At 48.7% G+C, this 16,515-nt stretch overlaps 1 protein-coding gene across 2 annotated transcripts in view; it reads right to left on the bottom strand.

Annotated features, from left to right (window-relative positions):
* Positions 1-1,843: 1,843 nt before the first annotated feature.
* Positions 1,844-16,515, bottom strand: part of Map3k13 (mitogen-activated protein kinase kinase kinase 13) — a 107,344-nt gene continuing 92,672 nt past the window's right edge. For both annotated transcript variants that reach the window (XM_038346616.2, XM_038346615.2), the window contains exons 9-14: positions 15,130-15,246; positions 14,544-14,681; positions 8,969-9,737; positions 6,330-6,397; positions 5,361-5,658; positions 1,844-4,155 (exon numbers count right to left, since the gene is read on the bottom strand). In XM_038346616.2, coding sequence (XP_038202544.1) covers positions 4,054-4,155; positions 5,361-5,658; positions 6,330-6,397; positions 8,969-9,737; positions 14,544-14,681; positions 15,130-15,246 — 1,492 coding nt within the window. In that variant the 3' untranslated portion in view covers positions 1,844-4,053. The remainder of the gene's footprint in view (positions 4,156-5,360; positions 5,659-6,329; positions 6,398-8,968; positions 9,738-14,543; positions 14,682-15,129; positions 15,247-16,515) is intronic.

The following is a 16,515-nucleotide window of genomic DNA, read 5'->3' on the forward strand; positions in this document are numbered from 1 at the left end:
AGGGCAGTTGTCTGTGTGTGTGTTTTGAGACAGGATCTCACCAAGTCACTCTGAATGTGGACCAGGCTGGCCTTGAAATCACAAAGCTCTCCCTGCCTCTGCCTCTCCCAGAGCTAGGATTAAAGGTATACGCCAGCAGACCCAGCAAGAATTTTCTTTTTTTAAGAGAACTTGAGTGGGAATGTGATCTCCAGGCCCGGCCCTATTTGAGGAGCTCCCGGCTGTTGACAGCTAATGGGGGAAGGAGGATCATCCTTTTTTTTTTTTTTGCGGAAGTGGTTCACTTAGCTTCCCATGCCCCTATAGTGGGTGTCCCCATATATATGCACACATGGGTGGCACTACTAGACTTGGAGAGTTACCAAAACAACAACTTAACCCCCACCCCCAAACAAAACCATGAAGTTGGGAGGAGGATGTTTTGAGTGGTCTACAGAAGGACAGCGGAGTGAATGTGATCATATTTCATTGTATGCATGTATCAAATTCTCAAAGAATAAAAAACATGGGACCATTTGAGACATAAGGGCATGAGAGAAAAAAAAACAGTAAACCACCGAATCAATAGGAACACGTTCCCACTGAGAAGACGTCAGTGCTACCTTGTGGGGACACTGACAACCCTGAGTTAGTGACATGAACTCCAAAGTCACTGCTTCCATCGCCTAGAGTAGGTTGGGGACAGCAGAACACAGTGGGGCCCTGAGCAAGTACTACACAGTACCTACTCAAAATGACTTTAATTTCAGGATGAATTTGGTGGACCTAACGGCTTAAAATAGTCTTCTGTCAGGCCACTCAAGACACCTTACAACACCACTCCATTGCCCTGCGCAGGTTCTCCCAGAGTCCTGCAGCTAGCTCTCAGGTGAGGTATGTTTCAAGGTGGACACGGGCCCCCATTCCTGTGCTAAGCAATTTTAAGAGGTTCAGTGACGTGACCTAGAAGAAGAGAGGAAATCAGTGCTAGACTGCAAAGCAAGCTGAAACTCCCTCTGGTAGTCAGTCCAAACCAGATGGCCAAAGAGTGAACACGTTCATCCTGCACCCAGTGACGAAGCTTGAGATTGCCCTGGCAAGGCTTCTCAAAGTGCCAACGCATGGTGGCAGCTAAGGGCACTGGAGAGCTGGTTCTAATGTTCCCTGGGCTCTCCACTTAGAGTTCTGCTGACTACAGTGTTCTCAAGGAAACACACTCCAGTTTCCTGCTCCAGGGCAGGATCTGGGCAGAAGGTGGGGGAGTAATTCTACTCAAAAGGTGTGGGTTTTACTCCTATCTTGATGGTACAGCGAATGACTGGAGTCCACACCACACCCCTAGCATGCCAATGACAGTTAAGCCAGATAAAAGTGGCCTTAGCATGATGGACAGGGAGGACGGGGATTCAGAATGAAGACTGACGTAGCAGGTGCGTTTCCTGGGAGGACCAACACTGAAAGGTGCCAGACAAAAGTTGGCCTTTGTGTTTCTCTGTTGCCACTAAAGGTGGGCATGGAATGGGATAAACAGCTGGTTCTGCTTTGTGTTGGATATAAAGAGTCTCTGTTCCAAGGAATAAGGGACCTGAGGCTGGAGGAGGAGGGAATGGTGCCTCTAATGTCATTCCCCAGCCCTGTGACCCCCAAATGCTCCCACCTCCTAGAACTCATGTCTATTTCAGAAGCAGATCGTGACTGGCATTACGTACTTCTCTTTGTTCTAATCTTTCTCCTCTTCCCAATCTGTGGGGCTCAGTGGGAAGGCGATGACTTGCTTTGCTGTACACTCTTGAAACTGCCTCATGAGCCTCCGCAGAAATGCTTTGTCTTGCTCTCTGAGCATTAAATCTCTTTTCGCCTCTACTTCAGTGCCATGATTTTATTTCTAAGACATTGGAGGAGAAAGTTTATAACTTTTGGGACTTTTGAACGACTTGTTCATCAACTTGGTCATCTGCCCATTCGGGAGATTTTACAATCAGTTAAAAACAAAATCATCACAGTGTACCCAACATTTGTCGGGGCAGAACACACCCCCTCAGAGCCGCGGCTGCATTCAGCAAGCCAGGGAAACCACCAGGGAGTACACTGAGGAATACCAGGCATCCCACAGGCAGCTCCATCCCCAGACCCTCACTAGGCCCACAGAAGCCCATAATAATCCATGGTTAGCAAGAAACAGTCATTGTGCTACGTCATAAGCCACACCTTCTGGTCAACAGAAAATTATGACAACATAAAGGAAAACAACAAGGATAAGAATGTCATAACTTAAGCTCTCCTGTGTAGTCCTGCTACAGTTCATACAAAATGGAATAATTTAACAAAACAATACTGCTTTCCCAGTTAAACATTTTCCTTCATCCTTCCTATGAGCTAAAAATTATAGACACTAAAATTTAAAATCAGTGTCTCAACATAAAGTGTAAACAAAGGAGAGGTCAAACAGAAGGCCGGCTCTAAGTCCCCTCCTGCTTTTCAGTTTTGGCTGATGCAGTCAGCGACCCCCAGCCAGGGGCACCGTTTCCATTGGGGTTGGAATGTCTTAAAACCTAACATCCTTACAGGATGAAATGTCAGAATCTAGCAAGTTCAGATTTGGCAGAAGCTTGCATTGGAGACAGGAATCGGACCAATGCACACGTATACGAATTCTAGTTAAGACATCTTTAAGCCAGGCATGGGGCCCACCTGCAATCCAGCCCTCAGCGGGCTGTGAGACCTTTCCTGCTGCAAGCCAAGACTCCACAAATTACCTGGAGTACTTTTCATAGCCCAGGCAGGACTCTGGACACAGGAAGAATCACATGCTTTTGAGATACTAAAGTAATCCTAATTCCTGCTTAGCAGCAGCTGCTCCTTCTACAAGTTTCCTAACCTACCTAAACAAAACTGCAGTGGTTCAGAATGAAAACAGACAGAAGCATTTAACAAAACGTGGTGAGACAGGCCGCCTTCCTGCAAGCTGCTTGGTTTGCCTTGTATGCTACACTGATAGACAGCCACCAAAGCTTCCAAGCTAGAGTAAGATCGAGAACAAAAATAAAGATGGTTTGGGACTGGACACTGGACACACACGTCCTAGCTGCCGTCTGTGTGAATCAATATGATTCCAGGAGATAGACAACCTGGGTCCCGAGAGGGGTTGCGCCATCTTGCTTGTATCGCTGAACATGGCCATCCTGAAGAAGAATGGTATGTTTTTAAAGGTATGTTTTCCTAATGCCACCCAGTGTCCTCCTGTCCAACTCAAGACCCTTTCCCCTTCCTGAAAAAAGTACCAACAGGTGGAAGGAAAGGAAGAAGAAATGGCACCCGAGTCTGAAAGACCACGTTGGTCGAGGTCGTGACGGTGGCAGCATTTAAAGGCAAGCTGTTGCTAAGGGCAAGACTTGAAGATACTGTAACCTTTACTGCCAGATTTTGCTTAGTGTTTAAGAAGTGAAATCCTTTCCAGATGTGCGGTTCCAGTTCTGTTTGCTTTTCCCTCTCAGAGGAAGCGCGTAAGCTCCGAGGCTTTGGGGCTATCGGATCCCTCAACTTCTAGGTCATTTCCATCCCTCGCACTGATGAGCTGTTGAACTTAACATGGCTGCGTTTCTTTTGGCTTGTATTGTAAATGTTCAGTATGTCTCATTACAACTCTTCAAGTCTGGACAAAAAAGACCTGGTCCCATGTTCAAGCGACAGTGACACCTCCCAGCCCCACAAACTCCAATGTTGCTCCTAAAGACCCTCTTTCCTTTTCTTTTTTTTTGTAAAGAAATTATTGTATCTGTTATCATATATAGTTCACTCTTTACAATACAAAGTGTTAAAATGTCCAACAAAAATAAATATCAATGTTACAGTAGCTGGAGTATCAGTACAATAGATCCCTGCCATTCTTGATTGAAATGCTCAGTGAGATGGAATTTCATTTGGGTATTTTCCCAGAGATTTGACAAATCTCATGTTCCTGTCAGTGTGGCTTGTTTCTGGGACGGGGCCACTCCTCCTGGACAAATGCAGGTGGAAGGAGTCTAGGGCTGGAGAGGATTCGAGATGCCAGCGTCTTCTGACGGAGAGCCCTTGTCACCAAGTGGCAGAGCTGTAGTTCTTGCTGGTCCTAACAGTGGCATCCGAACACTCCCCCTCTGAAGAGTCACAGTCCGAGTCTCCAAACTGCACAGGGTTCTGCAGAGTTTAGACAAGAGGTCTTAATTCTCTCCTACCACCGTCAGTGAGGGCACGCTGCACACTTTCCCCTGGCAGCCCCTACCTCCCTCTGCCACCCTCACTGAAGGTGAGCCCAACACTTCCTGTGTTATAGGAGCTGACAAAGACAGGTGGTGACACTGTTCTTGGTGGAGTTTATGGAGAAAAGAGCTTTGTAAGGTTGGTGATGCTGACTCACATCCTGTTTCCATAGCATTCCTGGGCCTCGGGTACCACTTACTCTAAGTCCTTTACATCTGCTAGTCCAGTCTACTTACAACCATCTACTCACCTACTGAAACCGGCCATTTCTCATAGATTTGATAGATATCACACACATTTTATAGCTAAGGACACTTACCTTCAGTGAGGCTAAGCAACTTGCCCAAGGTTACATGGTAGGTAGATGGCTGGCTTTGCATCTGTCTAGGGAGTCTGAGTCCAGGGTTTACACTTAAAAACACCACACTCCCCTGGCTCTCCAGAGGAGAGTGAGGGCACGGAGGGAGGGATGCCCAGTTCCCTAACAGGATTGGGAGATGGGGTGAGCAGGGGTGGGGATTTTCGAACATTTCATGTCTCTGGCTCGCTTGTGAGCCACTGTCCTTATTCAGAGACACCCCCACGCCCCAGCTACACGTTTGTATCTATATCACAGAGGCGGTGCACATTTTATCTACTGATTGGAAATTATAAAGGACCCGAGGCTTGAACCTACTTAGTTGTTCTGTCAACTTGACACAAGCTGGGGTCATCTGAGGAGAGGAAACCTCACTTGAGAAAACGCTTTCATCAGACTGGCCTGTAGGCAAGTCTGGGTGTGGCTTTCTTGATTAATAATTGATGTGGGAGGACCCAGCCCACTGCGGGTGGTACCACTCCCTGGGCAGGTGGGCTTGGGTTGTACCAAGCTGAGGCAGCCACGGGAGCAAGTCAGAAGCAGCAGCTGTCCTCTATGGTGGCTGCATCAGCTCCTGCCTCCAGGCCCCTGCTCTACTTCGGTGCCTCCTTGGCTTCTCTCAGTGATGGATTGTGAACTTTAATCTGAAATCAACCCTTTCTTCCCCAAGTTCTTTTAGGCCATAGTCCGCATCACAGCAACAGAAAGCAAACTAGGATGCTACTCTAAACCCCAGAGAACCGGGAAGGGCGCAGTGGCATGAGGAGGAGGGAGAGGTGCCCACCTCGTAGCCACGCTCCTCGGCGCACAGCTTGCCCAGGGACATCTGCGTCTTCACGCGCCGGACGGCACACTCCTTGTCAGACAGGCCATCTGAGTGGGAGGAGATCTCGATGGGCGCCTCGGGCGTCTGGGACAGCAGGTCGTCTAGTTTCTCGGCCAGGCGGTCCTCCCGTCTGTCTGCGGACTCATCGGGGCTGTTTGAGTGGTCGCTAGTGTTCCCTTCCTCTCCATCAGACACAGAGAAGTTCTCCGAGCTAAAGGTTGAGTATGACTGGCAGCTGCGAATACAGCGGTGGGGCCTGGAGGAAAACACGCAGACTTAACCAGAGGAGGGGTAGCTAGCTGTCTCACTGTGACGGGGTCCTGTTATCTCAGGCCCCAGAGGAAGACTAAAAGGCAACGTTTACAGAAGTAGAGAGGAGCCATGAACTGAACTGTGCCCCCACCACATTCTCTAATTTATCCATCTCTCACATGTGAGGATACCGGAAGAAGGTGGCTGTCTGCAAGCTAGGAAGAAAGCCGTGACTAGGAACGGAATCACTGTCACTGCCATCTTTGACTGCCCAGCTTCCACAACTGGGAGAAATACATGTTGTCCTATAAACTCCCTAGTCTGTGATATTTGGCTATAGCAGCGTGAAGAGACTAGCAAAGGAGGTCCACTAGGAACCACCAGTCACCACAAACACGTGCCACCCCTCCCGTCTCCCTAACCGGACGCTGTGCTCTGGAGTGTGACAGTGGATCTGTGTTCACGCTCCTCACTGTGAAGTTCTCTGGAAGTGAATCTGATGACCTGTGACCTGCTGTGCAGGGCAACCGTCAGACATGGCGATGGGGAGATGTCAGTGTTTACTTCAAACTCCCCGTAAAGTGGCTGCAGACGGGCCTCTGGCTGAGCCTGTGTGGCACACTCGGGAGCGTCCCCACGACACTGAGCACGGTCATGGGCTCGTGGGGGCTTTACCTCTGTCTTCGCGGAAACTCTACTTCACTGTCCACTTCCCCTTCTTCTTCCGAGGAGTCATCTCCACTCTGAGGAGCACAAGGGGAAAAGACCTTTATTGACTGTGGAATCTTCCTTTTCCCCATCTCTCATTACCTCAAACAGATTTAATTTTCATTCTAAAGGATTTAGTGATAGCCTGCTGATGGCCTCTTCAAACTTCTCCGTCCTCATCCTAGTAGGGTAGCACACTACTGGAATCCTGTCACTCCTGAGGCCAAGGCAGATGGACTGAGCACATTTGAGGCCAGGCACAGAGTGAGTTCTGGGCCATCCTGGGCTATTTAGTCAAATGCTATCTCAAAAACAAACAAACAAACAAACAAACCCCCAAACAAAACAAACAACTCCCCAATACCAAAGCAAAGCAACCCAAACCAACACATCCATATGAACCCTCCATTCAGCAGCAATGTACTCCATTTCCATGGCAACAGGCCCTTTACCAAGTGCTGGAAGACATAACTTTCCCTTTGCCTTCAGGCGGTGGAGGCCCTGTGCAGGTGTCCAGAGAGGGGTGACCGAGAGGAAGCTGACAAGGTCTTGGATTTCGGGTACTGTCCTGTAACGTGAATGGTTCTGGGGCCTTTCATAGGAACTCGACCTGGAAGGGGCTTTCCAGTTCTGTAAGCCCAGCACGTTCTTTCCTCTTTCATTTCCCACTAATACTACAGCCATGTGAAGACGCACGGTGTTTGAATGTCAGTGTTAAATGTCATCCAGTGTTAAATGTAAAAATAACCTGTTTGGACTCAAGCACTCCACTGAAGGTGCAATGGCATAAAAACACTGGTCATCACGTTTCATTCTTTAAAAAAGGCTCTTCATGCATTTTCACTGAGTCTACGTGTTGGCAGGGGCCGCTGAGATGGTTGCTGGGGTCTGTGGCTGATGTGAAAGGCTGCATAAATGAACGGAGGACAGCTAATCTTCCCCAGAGGGAATGTCATCTGGCACTAAGTGCAGAAAATTGGCCCCGGGTAAGATCAGCTGTCTGTACCCACAGTCCCTGGATCACAGTCTCCTGAGAGCTTAGACGGACCCACCACTAATGGGGCTGGAGTTAGTAATCCTGATTGCCAAGATGAGCAGTTACATCAGGAACCCCCATGGAAACGCGTCTGGGGAAAGGGAAGCTGAGCTGCCACGAGGTGTGTGGTTCTAATGAGGCTGAGGGTGCTGCACGCTCTGGGGTCTGCAGAGCTAGAGATGGCACCAAAAGACAGCAGGGCGGTTCAAAGGTACATGTGACATGGAGTGGATCAGAAAAGGTGTGGGTTTCTTTGGGGGTTGACGAAAATGCTTTAAAATTGGTCACTGAGATGACTACAGAACTGTGGGAAAAAGGCAGGCTGGTGAGATGGCTGGGGGCAAAGGCTTCAGCCACCAAACAAACCAAGCTGGCTACGGTAGTGTATGCCTATAAACCTAGCACGTAAGAGTCTGAGAAAGGAGAACTCTGAGTTTGAGACCAGCTTGAGCTACACAGCAAAACTCTGTCCCACATCCCAACTAAACCAAACCAAATCAAACCAAACCAAATCAACCAACTAGCCAACCAGCCATCCTGTCCATTTAGATGGATGGACTCCACGTTACTGATTATAGTGGACTCTGTGTTACTGGCTACAGGGACTGGGGAGGGTGCAGGATGGATTAGCTCACATCCAGTGTGCCACGTGAAAGCACACATGGACCTCTACTCAGCCAGCAGTGGCACACCTGGAGGAAGGAACACAGTTCTGAGAGAGCAGATAGTGCCCAGCGTTAGCTCCTTTCCCAAGTATCCAGTTGAACAAACAAACTCATCTTACACCCCCTCTAGGATTAAATGTTTACCATATTCACAATAACCTGGTAGAGTCCTTAGTGAAGCAAGCTAACATTTAAAGCAGGCTGCATTCTAGGCACCATTCTAGATGCTTCCTACTTACTAATTCAAGGAGTCTTCAAGTTGGCCAGCCCTATTGGGCCCTCTGCACAGACAGTGGCAGATTCACAGAGGTGCTAAGGAGACAGCCCTGGCTTTGAACTGGTGACTCCCAAGCTTAGATCTCCAACATCATGGAGGACTGCCAGGCAGCCAGTGGAGGAGACAAATAGGTGTCGGGATTCAGAGCTAGCTGAGTCAAGATGGCTGTTGATGTTACATTGTAAAGAGCATTGGTGCTGAGGGGATTAAGAAGCACCGGTTTTAAAAGGCTGTGTAGCCAAACAGATGCAGGAATGCTGGGAAACCGTCACTATGTGACTTCTCCAAGACCATGTTTGCCATCATGCACCAGGAATCTCCATTCTCTAAACTTCCTTGGGACATCCCTCAAGGCTGGAGTTCTAGGACAATAGCTTGCAAACATGTTGGCTATATGTCTTTAGTATATGTTATCCCAGTCTCCCTGTTCAGTAACCCCCCCAAATGCACACCCTGGCCTGGCACTGGAGCACTGTGGAGGGAGGAGCCTTCGAAGTAAAAGAAACACCACTTTTGGTGTCTCACCCTTTCCCAACGGCATGCCTTTTAATGCCCAGTTTTATAACGTGCACCACATGGGTGATGACATTTGATGGCAGGGACACAGTCTACTCTTGTCATCCCTTACCTTCTGAAGGGGCCGGGTCTTTTGAGGTAGTATTGGGGGTGTGAACTGATGAGAAATACCAGATTGACAGCCATTGAATCCATTGGCCTCCATTCTCTCGGAGTCTTGGGTGTTTCCCGAAAGAGGATTGTGCGCTGGTGAACTGGAACAGTCTGGGCCGCTTCCCACTGGCTCAGTGGTGGGAATATCTAAAGACCCAGCATGCTCTGGTCTGCACTGGAGACAGGGATCATAGGCTTCTGTCTGACAGCAGCCCCAGGGCCCAGCCTGCTCAAGTTCAGGACCCCTCCAGCAGTCTGCCGCCATGGCTGTGGAGATGAGGTCCGGGCTGGAGCCCGGCATCTGTCTTTGAGCATGGTTGCTGAGTGGACTCCGCAAGGCTGCTGCTGGGCCAAAATACCTCAGGTTATTGGCACAGGTTGCAATGTCCTGCCCATGCATATTGAGTCTGGGGTGGTGGCTCTGAGGCAGGTCAGAAGGGGGTTGCTGGTATTGCTGCTGGAGGGGGCTATGCTGATGGAGAGGAGGGCATGGAGCCTGAGGGTGATGCAGGTAGGTGGGGTGGGATGCATTTTCCTGGGTCGGCTGGCTTTTCAAGATTGCCGCAAAGTCACCATGGCTGCCTCTACTATTCCCTCGGCGGTGACGTGGTTTGCTTCGGTATCGGCTCTTGCTGCTTGATGAGGACATTTTGGGACTTCCAGACAGAGGGGACGCAGTGGGAACTACTTCTGCACTGGGGATACCTTCAGATCGTAACAGGTCTGGCCTAAGAAGAAGAACAGATTGTGTCAAACACATCGAAACATGCTTGGAGTAAAATGTGCCAAACTTTAAAATATTCTCTTGGATTATAAATTTGTAACTTTGTGGCTCAACTCTGGTGTCTTGTGCCTGTTAGGCAAGCACCCTCCTGCTCAGCCACATCCCTAGCCTTACACACTTTTGTTATTGCATGTCTGTTTGTTTGAGATCGGGTCTTACTCTGTAGCCGAGGTTGGTCTCATCCTCACGGCAATCCTCCTGCTTCAGCCTCCTGAGTCCTGGAACTACTAGTGTGAGTCACCCACCTGCCTTCACATGCCCCCAGTCAGCATTGGCTGACACAGGGATGTTTCCCAGTGCACACAGGGAGCTGCTTAATGTTATAATAGTACAGTGAGTGCTGTTTAAAATAGCAAATCTGGGAAACAACCTAAATGTCTACTTACAGTGATTTCTTTTTAAAATTTAATTATTATTGTGTGTGTGTGTGTGTGTGTGTGTGTGTGTGTGCGCTCGTGCGTGTGTGTGCGCGCGCGCGCGCGCGCGCATATGTTTATGTATGTTCCACATTGCATGTATGGAGGCCAGAGTATAACTGTGAGGAGTTGGTTCTCTCCTTCTACCCTGGGATCTGGGGATTGAGCTCAGGCCATCAGGTTTGTGTATTGTTATCAGCTGAGCTGTCTTACTGGCGGCTTTTATTCCTCTGGATTCTGGGTCACTAGCTTTGTTCTATGAGATTCTTAATGTCTTCCTTGGGATCTTGGCTGTCAGCCTGGTACCCTCACAGGTATGGGCAGCAAGGAATGGGCATGAGGGTTTGCTCACACCAGACATTTGTCCAATGTCCATCACAGAGGAGAGAGGTATGGTACCACTGGACAAACCCCAGGCTCATTGGCAAGATCTAAACAGTTCAAGGAGTTTGGTCTAGACAGGGTCTACTGGAAAGAGCCATCCTTGTATAAAGCAGGCACTCAATAAATCCTAAAGGCAGATAGGAAGGAGGGGTCTGGTAGGGAGAAGGCCCAGGGGGTTAAGCAAAGGCAGCAAGAAAGGGTTAGTAAGAAGGCACAGGGGATTTCTATTGTTTACTTCCTCTATGAGACAGGGTCCCTAGGCTAAGCTGGCCTTGAACTTTGTTGAGGATCACCTTGAGCTCCTGCTTCTCTTCAGTGATGCAATAAAAGGCACACATCACTGTGCCTGTTCATACCACACTGGGAACTGACTCTGTGGCTTTGTGCGTGTTATAAAAGCACTCGACCAACTGGGCTACACCCCAACCTAACATTCTACTTCTATCCTAACGGGAGGAGGCCTCCTTGTTCCTGTGCCTCCAGGACCAATTGTGAAGGGCAGGAGGACACCTCAGCCCACATGTAAACAAGTGGTTTCTGAGCTGATGGATGGACTCGGAATCTCTCCCTTCTCGCCAGACAGTAGCACTCCTCTTTAGGACCAGACAGGACACGAACCAGCAGGAGGTTTTAGAGCTGGAAGGTCCACACATTCCTTTTTGAAATAGCAGAAGCACTCTCTCAGCTGATTATGAGGCACTCAGATGTGGTGGGTTGGAAGAGGTCAGACAGCAGCCCCCTCTGCACACTGCCCCAGCCCCTCCCAACTCAGTTGTAACATCTGAGACACCACTGTGCAAGCCCCAGAGCACTGCAGCAGACACTCCTGCTGGCCAGCCTGAGCGGTGGGGAGGACCTGCATGGAAGGGGTTCGAGGGCTTCTACTGGGACAAGGGAGTCCTGCAGGGCTGGTAACAAGCTGTGGTGGCATCCAAAGGAGAGTTGAGGAGAAGTGTCCCCAGAGTGACCTTCTCTACCCTGTCAGTCACAACGTGTAATGCGCTCTCACGCTCACTGTTCGGCCAGCCACTTCATAGCTGCGTCCATTATCACAGGGCTTGGCTTGTCATCACAAGGAGGAACTGATTCTTTGACCCAGATGACTTTTACTCCAGGGCACAGCTCTCCCCCACCTCGGGCTTCTCTTTTAGATGGACTTCTATGCCCTTCCAGAATCCAAGCCGGGAGGGCCTACCAAAAAGTGTGATGGCAGATGTGGCTGTCAGTTTGACACATGGTCCCAAGAGGGACCCTTAACTGAAGAATTACCCCCATCGGAGTTGCCGCATAAGCTTGAGGAAATAAATTTGAAATAAATAAATCCCCAGCACCCATGTTTAAAAAGAAGCCAGGTGTAGTGGCATGGTCTTGTAATCCCAGCTTGGGGATAAGGCTGAGTCGGGAGAGGGGGAGGCAGAGATAGGTAGATTTCTGGGATCCACTGATCAGACAGCCTAGCCTCCTTAGTGAACACTAGGCCGTGTGAGACCCTGTCTCAAAAGAACAATGTGGACGTCATCTGGGGAACAACAGCCAAGAATGATCTCTTTCCATATGTACATACATACATACATACATACATGTGCACCTGTACACATGTGCTCACCTATGCATGTGCACACACACACACACACACACTGAAAAGAACAGTGGTTCACATCCCTAACCACCAAGGAAATGCAAACTAAAACTACTCTGAAATTCCTTCTCTCCTCAATTAGTGACTGTCACCAAGAAAACAAATGACAACAAATGCTGGCAGAGATACGGAGGAAGGATCGTAGGCACGTTTGGGGGGAGTGTAAACTGGTGTAGCCACTACGGAGATCAAGAGGCTCCTCCACAAGCTAGAACTAGAATCACCATCTGACCTAGTTTTACCCCTCCTGTGAATTCACCCGAAGGACTGCATGCCCTGCTCCAGAGAGACATGCACACGCATTTATTGCAGCTCAACTCACAACAGACAGGAAATGAAAGCAGACTACATATACGTCGACGGAAGAGAGGATGGCGGAAATGAGGTTCATATGCACAATGGAATTTTATTCAGCTGCAAAGATAAATGAAATTATGAAAAATCCAGGGAAATGGATGGATCTGAAAAATGTAATATTAAATGAGGTAACCCGGGCTCAGAAAGACAAACTTCCCATGTTGTCTGTCATATGTGGATCCCAGCTCCAAATGTAGATGCGTGTATTTATGTGCGTGAGCGTGTGTGGAGGTCAGGAGACTAGGAAGGGGCCAGTGGGAGGGCTACAGAATCCATCTAACCTGGGTGTGGAGGGGGAATGCTAGGGGGAGAAGGGCTGAAGCAGGGACGGGGGAGCATGGAGATGGGAGGTAGGGAAGAAGAGAGAGAAGACACAGAGGGTCAACCAAATCTAAGTGTGTATGAAGATGCCCTAAAAACCTGCTACTTCTAAGTTAATAAAAATTTAAAAGATAAAATATATTCTTGGCTTGTGTTTCTCCTTCCTATTTTCTTACTGCATTTGGCTGGAGTCTTACAAGCCTAGGACATGCTCTCCTTTGTAGTAGCCTGACGGGAAGGAGCCAGTTCTCTGGAAGGAGAGAATGATGAGGCTCCACAGCATTTGGTAATTCCAGAAAGGAGCGAAGAAGTATCCTAAGATGTTTTGAAGGTGCTAGGCATTGAACTTGGGGCCCCCTCCAGCTAAACACACTCTATACAGAGATGTAGCTCCACTCTCTAATACTGAGATTAAATCAACATAAAGCAAGTGTTATGAAAAGGGAAAGAAGCTGGGCATGGTGGTGCACGCCTTTAGTCCCAGCACTCAGAAGGCAGAGGCAAGCGGATCTCTGAGTTCGAGGTCAGCCTGGTCTACAGAGTGAGTTCCAGGACAGCCAGGGCTACACAGAGAAACCCTGTCTTGAAAAGTAAAAACATAAAAATAAATGGGAAAGAATGATCTCTTAAAAATTAAACCGTGCTTTTGGACACCAATGCCCCACAGGTGATTTCACATTAATCAACCTTCGTAGTGGGGTGTGAGGGCACATGCTTGTTACCCTGGCTACTTAAGAGATTAAGGCAGGAGGACACTGAGTTTGAGGCCAGTCTGAGCAACTGCCCAACAAATAAACACACAAAACCAAATAAAACAAAAGTCATAAAAATTCCCTCTAAAGGTAGAGCACAGGGAACCTCTTGGCTCCATATGCATACTTATCAATGCCCTGTTTTTATTATTGGTGGTGAGTTACACATTATTAAGAAGAGCTAAGTAAATATACCGATAAATTATGCACAGATCATTGTGTCAAAAATCAAGAATTACAATTAACTCAGTTCTGTTTCTAAGGGTTATAAGAATAAAAAGAAATCCCAAGCCAGGCAGTGGTGCCTTTAATCCCAGCATTCAGGAGGCAGAAGCAGGTGAGTCTCTGTGAGTTTGAGGCTAGCCTGGTTTACAGAGTGAGTTCCAGGACAGGTTCTAAAGCTACACAGAGAAACCCTGTCTCAAAAAACCAAACCAGAGAGAGAGAGAGAGAGAGAGAGAGAGAGAGAGAGAGAGAGAGAGAGAGAGAGAGAGAGAGAGAGAGAGAGAGAGAGAGAGAGAGAGATCCCATGTGCTATAATGATACCATTTACCCATGAGGTTACTGGAGTTGAAAGAAGCCAAGTGACATGTCTCAAGTCACACACCTATAAGGCAGGGATGCGGTTTCAACCAGATCTGATTGTCCCTGTTGTACACGTCCTTGTCCTGTGTTTGGTACTGAGACAGAGGGCCTCAGGTAGTAAAAATGAGACTTCTGGGGTCTGTGCCATGCTCTCTCATCTTCCTACTTGGCCTTACCTGCAGCCATGCGCTGCTAGAAAGCCCCAGAAAGGCCACATCTGGACATCTGAGACTGCCCTTTTCCAGCTCCCCCCACCATTTATCTAAACGTCAGATGCATGGATACAGTTGTCTCACCGCTTAGTCTGCACTCCAGCCTTGTGCGGCACACCCTTCCTTTTCATGAGCTTCTCCATGGCATTTGGGTGGATTATTGGACGGACAGGGTGCCGCTTGTAGGTCCCAGGATACTTCTTTTCCACGGCCTGCTCTCGCCTGTGGGATGAAGGAAAAAGCCACTCTCGAGTTTTGGTAGAAAGTCAAGACAGAGATGATCTAAGGTGGTGACCATGGAACCAGAAGACACCCTCCTAATTCCCTACCTACAGAAGAGGAACCATGCGGAGTGACACACATGCTGAACTGTGTATCAGGGTGACACACACAGGCTGAGCCATGTATCAGAGAGACACACACATGTTGAACCGTGTGTCAGAGTGACACACACACGTTAGTCCAGTATGTGGTCCCGTCTCAGACCTGCAGCAGCTCTGCTAACTTGTGTGCCTCACCTTGGTAGGGACTGAGGACAGCAAGTCCTAAGGAAAGCTGATGGAATAACTAAAATATCCACATGTTCACCAGAGCAGCACATCCTGCAGACGACTCAGAGCCCCGAGGGCTGGGACCATCTGGGAACGGCTGGGACCAGTGGGATACCTACTTCAGGAGCTCCTTCTCCCGCATCTCCAGCTGCAGCATGATGGCGCTCAGCTCCATGTACAGATTGTTGGCCCGCTCGAGCTTTCGCTCATAGTGTTCTCGAATATCCAGCGCATGTCTGTCAGTGAAAACAGGATGAGCAAGACTGAGAACAGAAGTCAGCGCTAATGAAGCACGCATGGTGGCTTACTTCAAAGCACCAGCCCCAGGGGGTTCCATTTTTAAACGTTTCTTAACACAAGGATTCAGACAATGAGTGGGGATAGGAAATCTGAGCTGCAAGTTTGATCTTAAGGGCCCCTCCAGCCACAGGGGCCACAGACAAAGTAAGCATACCGTCTGTGCGCTCTTTATAATCTTCATTTGTGCACACGGCACAGCCTTAGCACAATACAGTAGATTCAAATATTAGTGGGCATAACTTAAAGTTAATTATTCAACTGATTTTAATTCAAACTCAGGTCCTCATACTCCATGATCACGCGCCATCCGTGGCACAGGTCTTATCTGGGCTGGTGTGGTTGCAGTGTTTCCCCCAGATTCAAATGTAAACCTTCACCCATAGGTGATGGTCCTGGAGGTAGCCTTTTGTTTCTCCACTGTGTGAGGACACACGCGGGGACCATGATATGATGGATGGGTCCTCACCAGCTACTGAATTCCCTGGTGCTCCACCTCCAGAACCATGGGCAGCACATTTCTTCTGTTCATAAACTGCTAAGTCTAAGGCATTTTGTTCCAGAGGCCTAACTGTGCTTATGTTGAGGCCGGAACCAGAGCCCGTAAATTCCTGGCTCTAATAGCACTGAGAACCGTGGAAGTGCTCTAAGGGTTCGTGCACAGAGGACCATAAAGGAGGAAACAGGTGAGAGCAGCAGGTAAAAAATAAGCAAAGAAGTGTGTGCACATGTTGAAGGTGGCTGTGTGCATGGGTATACACATGTTGAAGGTGGCAATGTGCATGCGTATGCATATGTTGAAGGTATCTGTATGCATGGGTGTACACATGTTGAACGTATCTGTGTGAGAGGGTGTGCACATGTTGAAGGTGGCTGTATGCACATGGGCGTGCACATGTTGAAGGTGGTTGTGTGCATGGGCGTGCACATGTTGAAGGTGGTTGTGTACATGGGCGTGCACATGTTGAAGGTGGCTGTGTGTGCATGGGTATGCACATGTTAAAGGTGGCTGTGTGCATGGGTGTGCACATGTTGAAGGTGGCTGTGTGTATGGGTATACACATGTTAAAGGTGGCTGTGTGCATGGGTATACACATGTTGAAGGTGGCTGTGTGCATGGGTATACACATGTTGAGGTGGCTGTGTGCATGGGTATACACATGTTGAAGGTGGCTGTGTGCACGGGTGTGCACATGTTGAAGGTGGCT

The sequence above is a fragment of the Arvicola amphibius genome, chromosome 10 (assembly GCF_903992535.2).
Source record: "Arvicola amphibius chromosome 10, mArvAmp1.2, whole genome shotgun sequence".
Lineage (NCBI taxonomy): Eukaryota > Metazoa > Chordata > Mammalia > Rodentia > Cricetidae > Arvicola > Arvicola amphibius.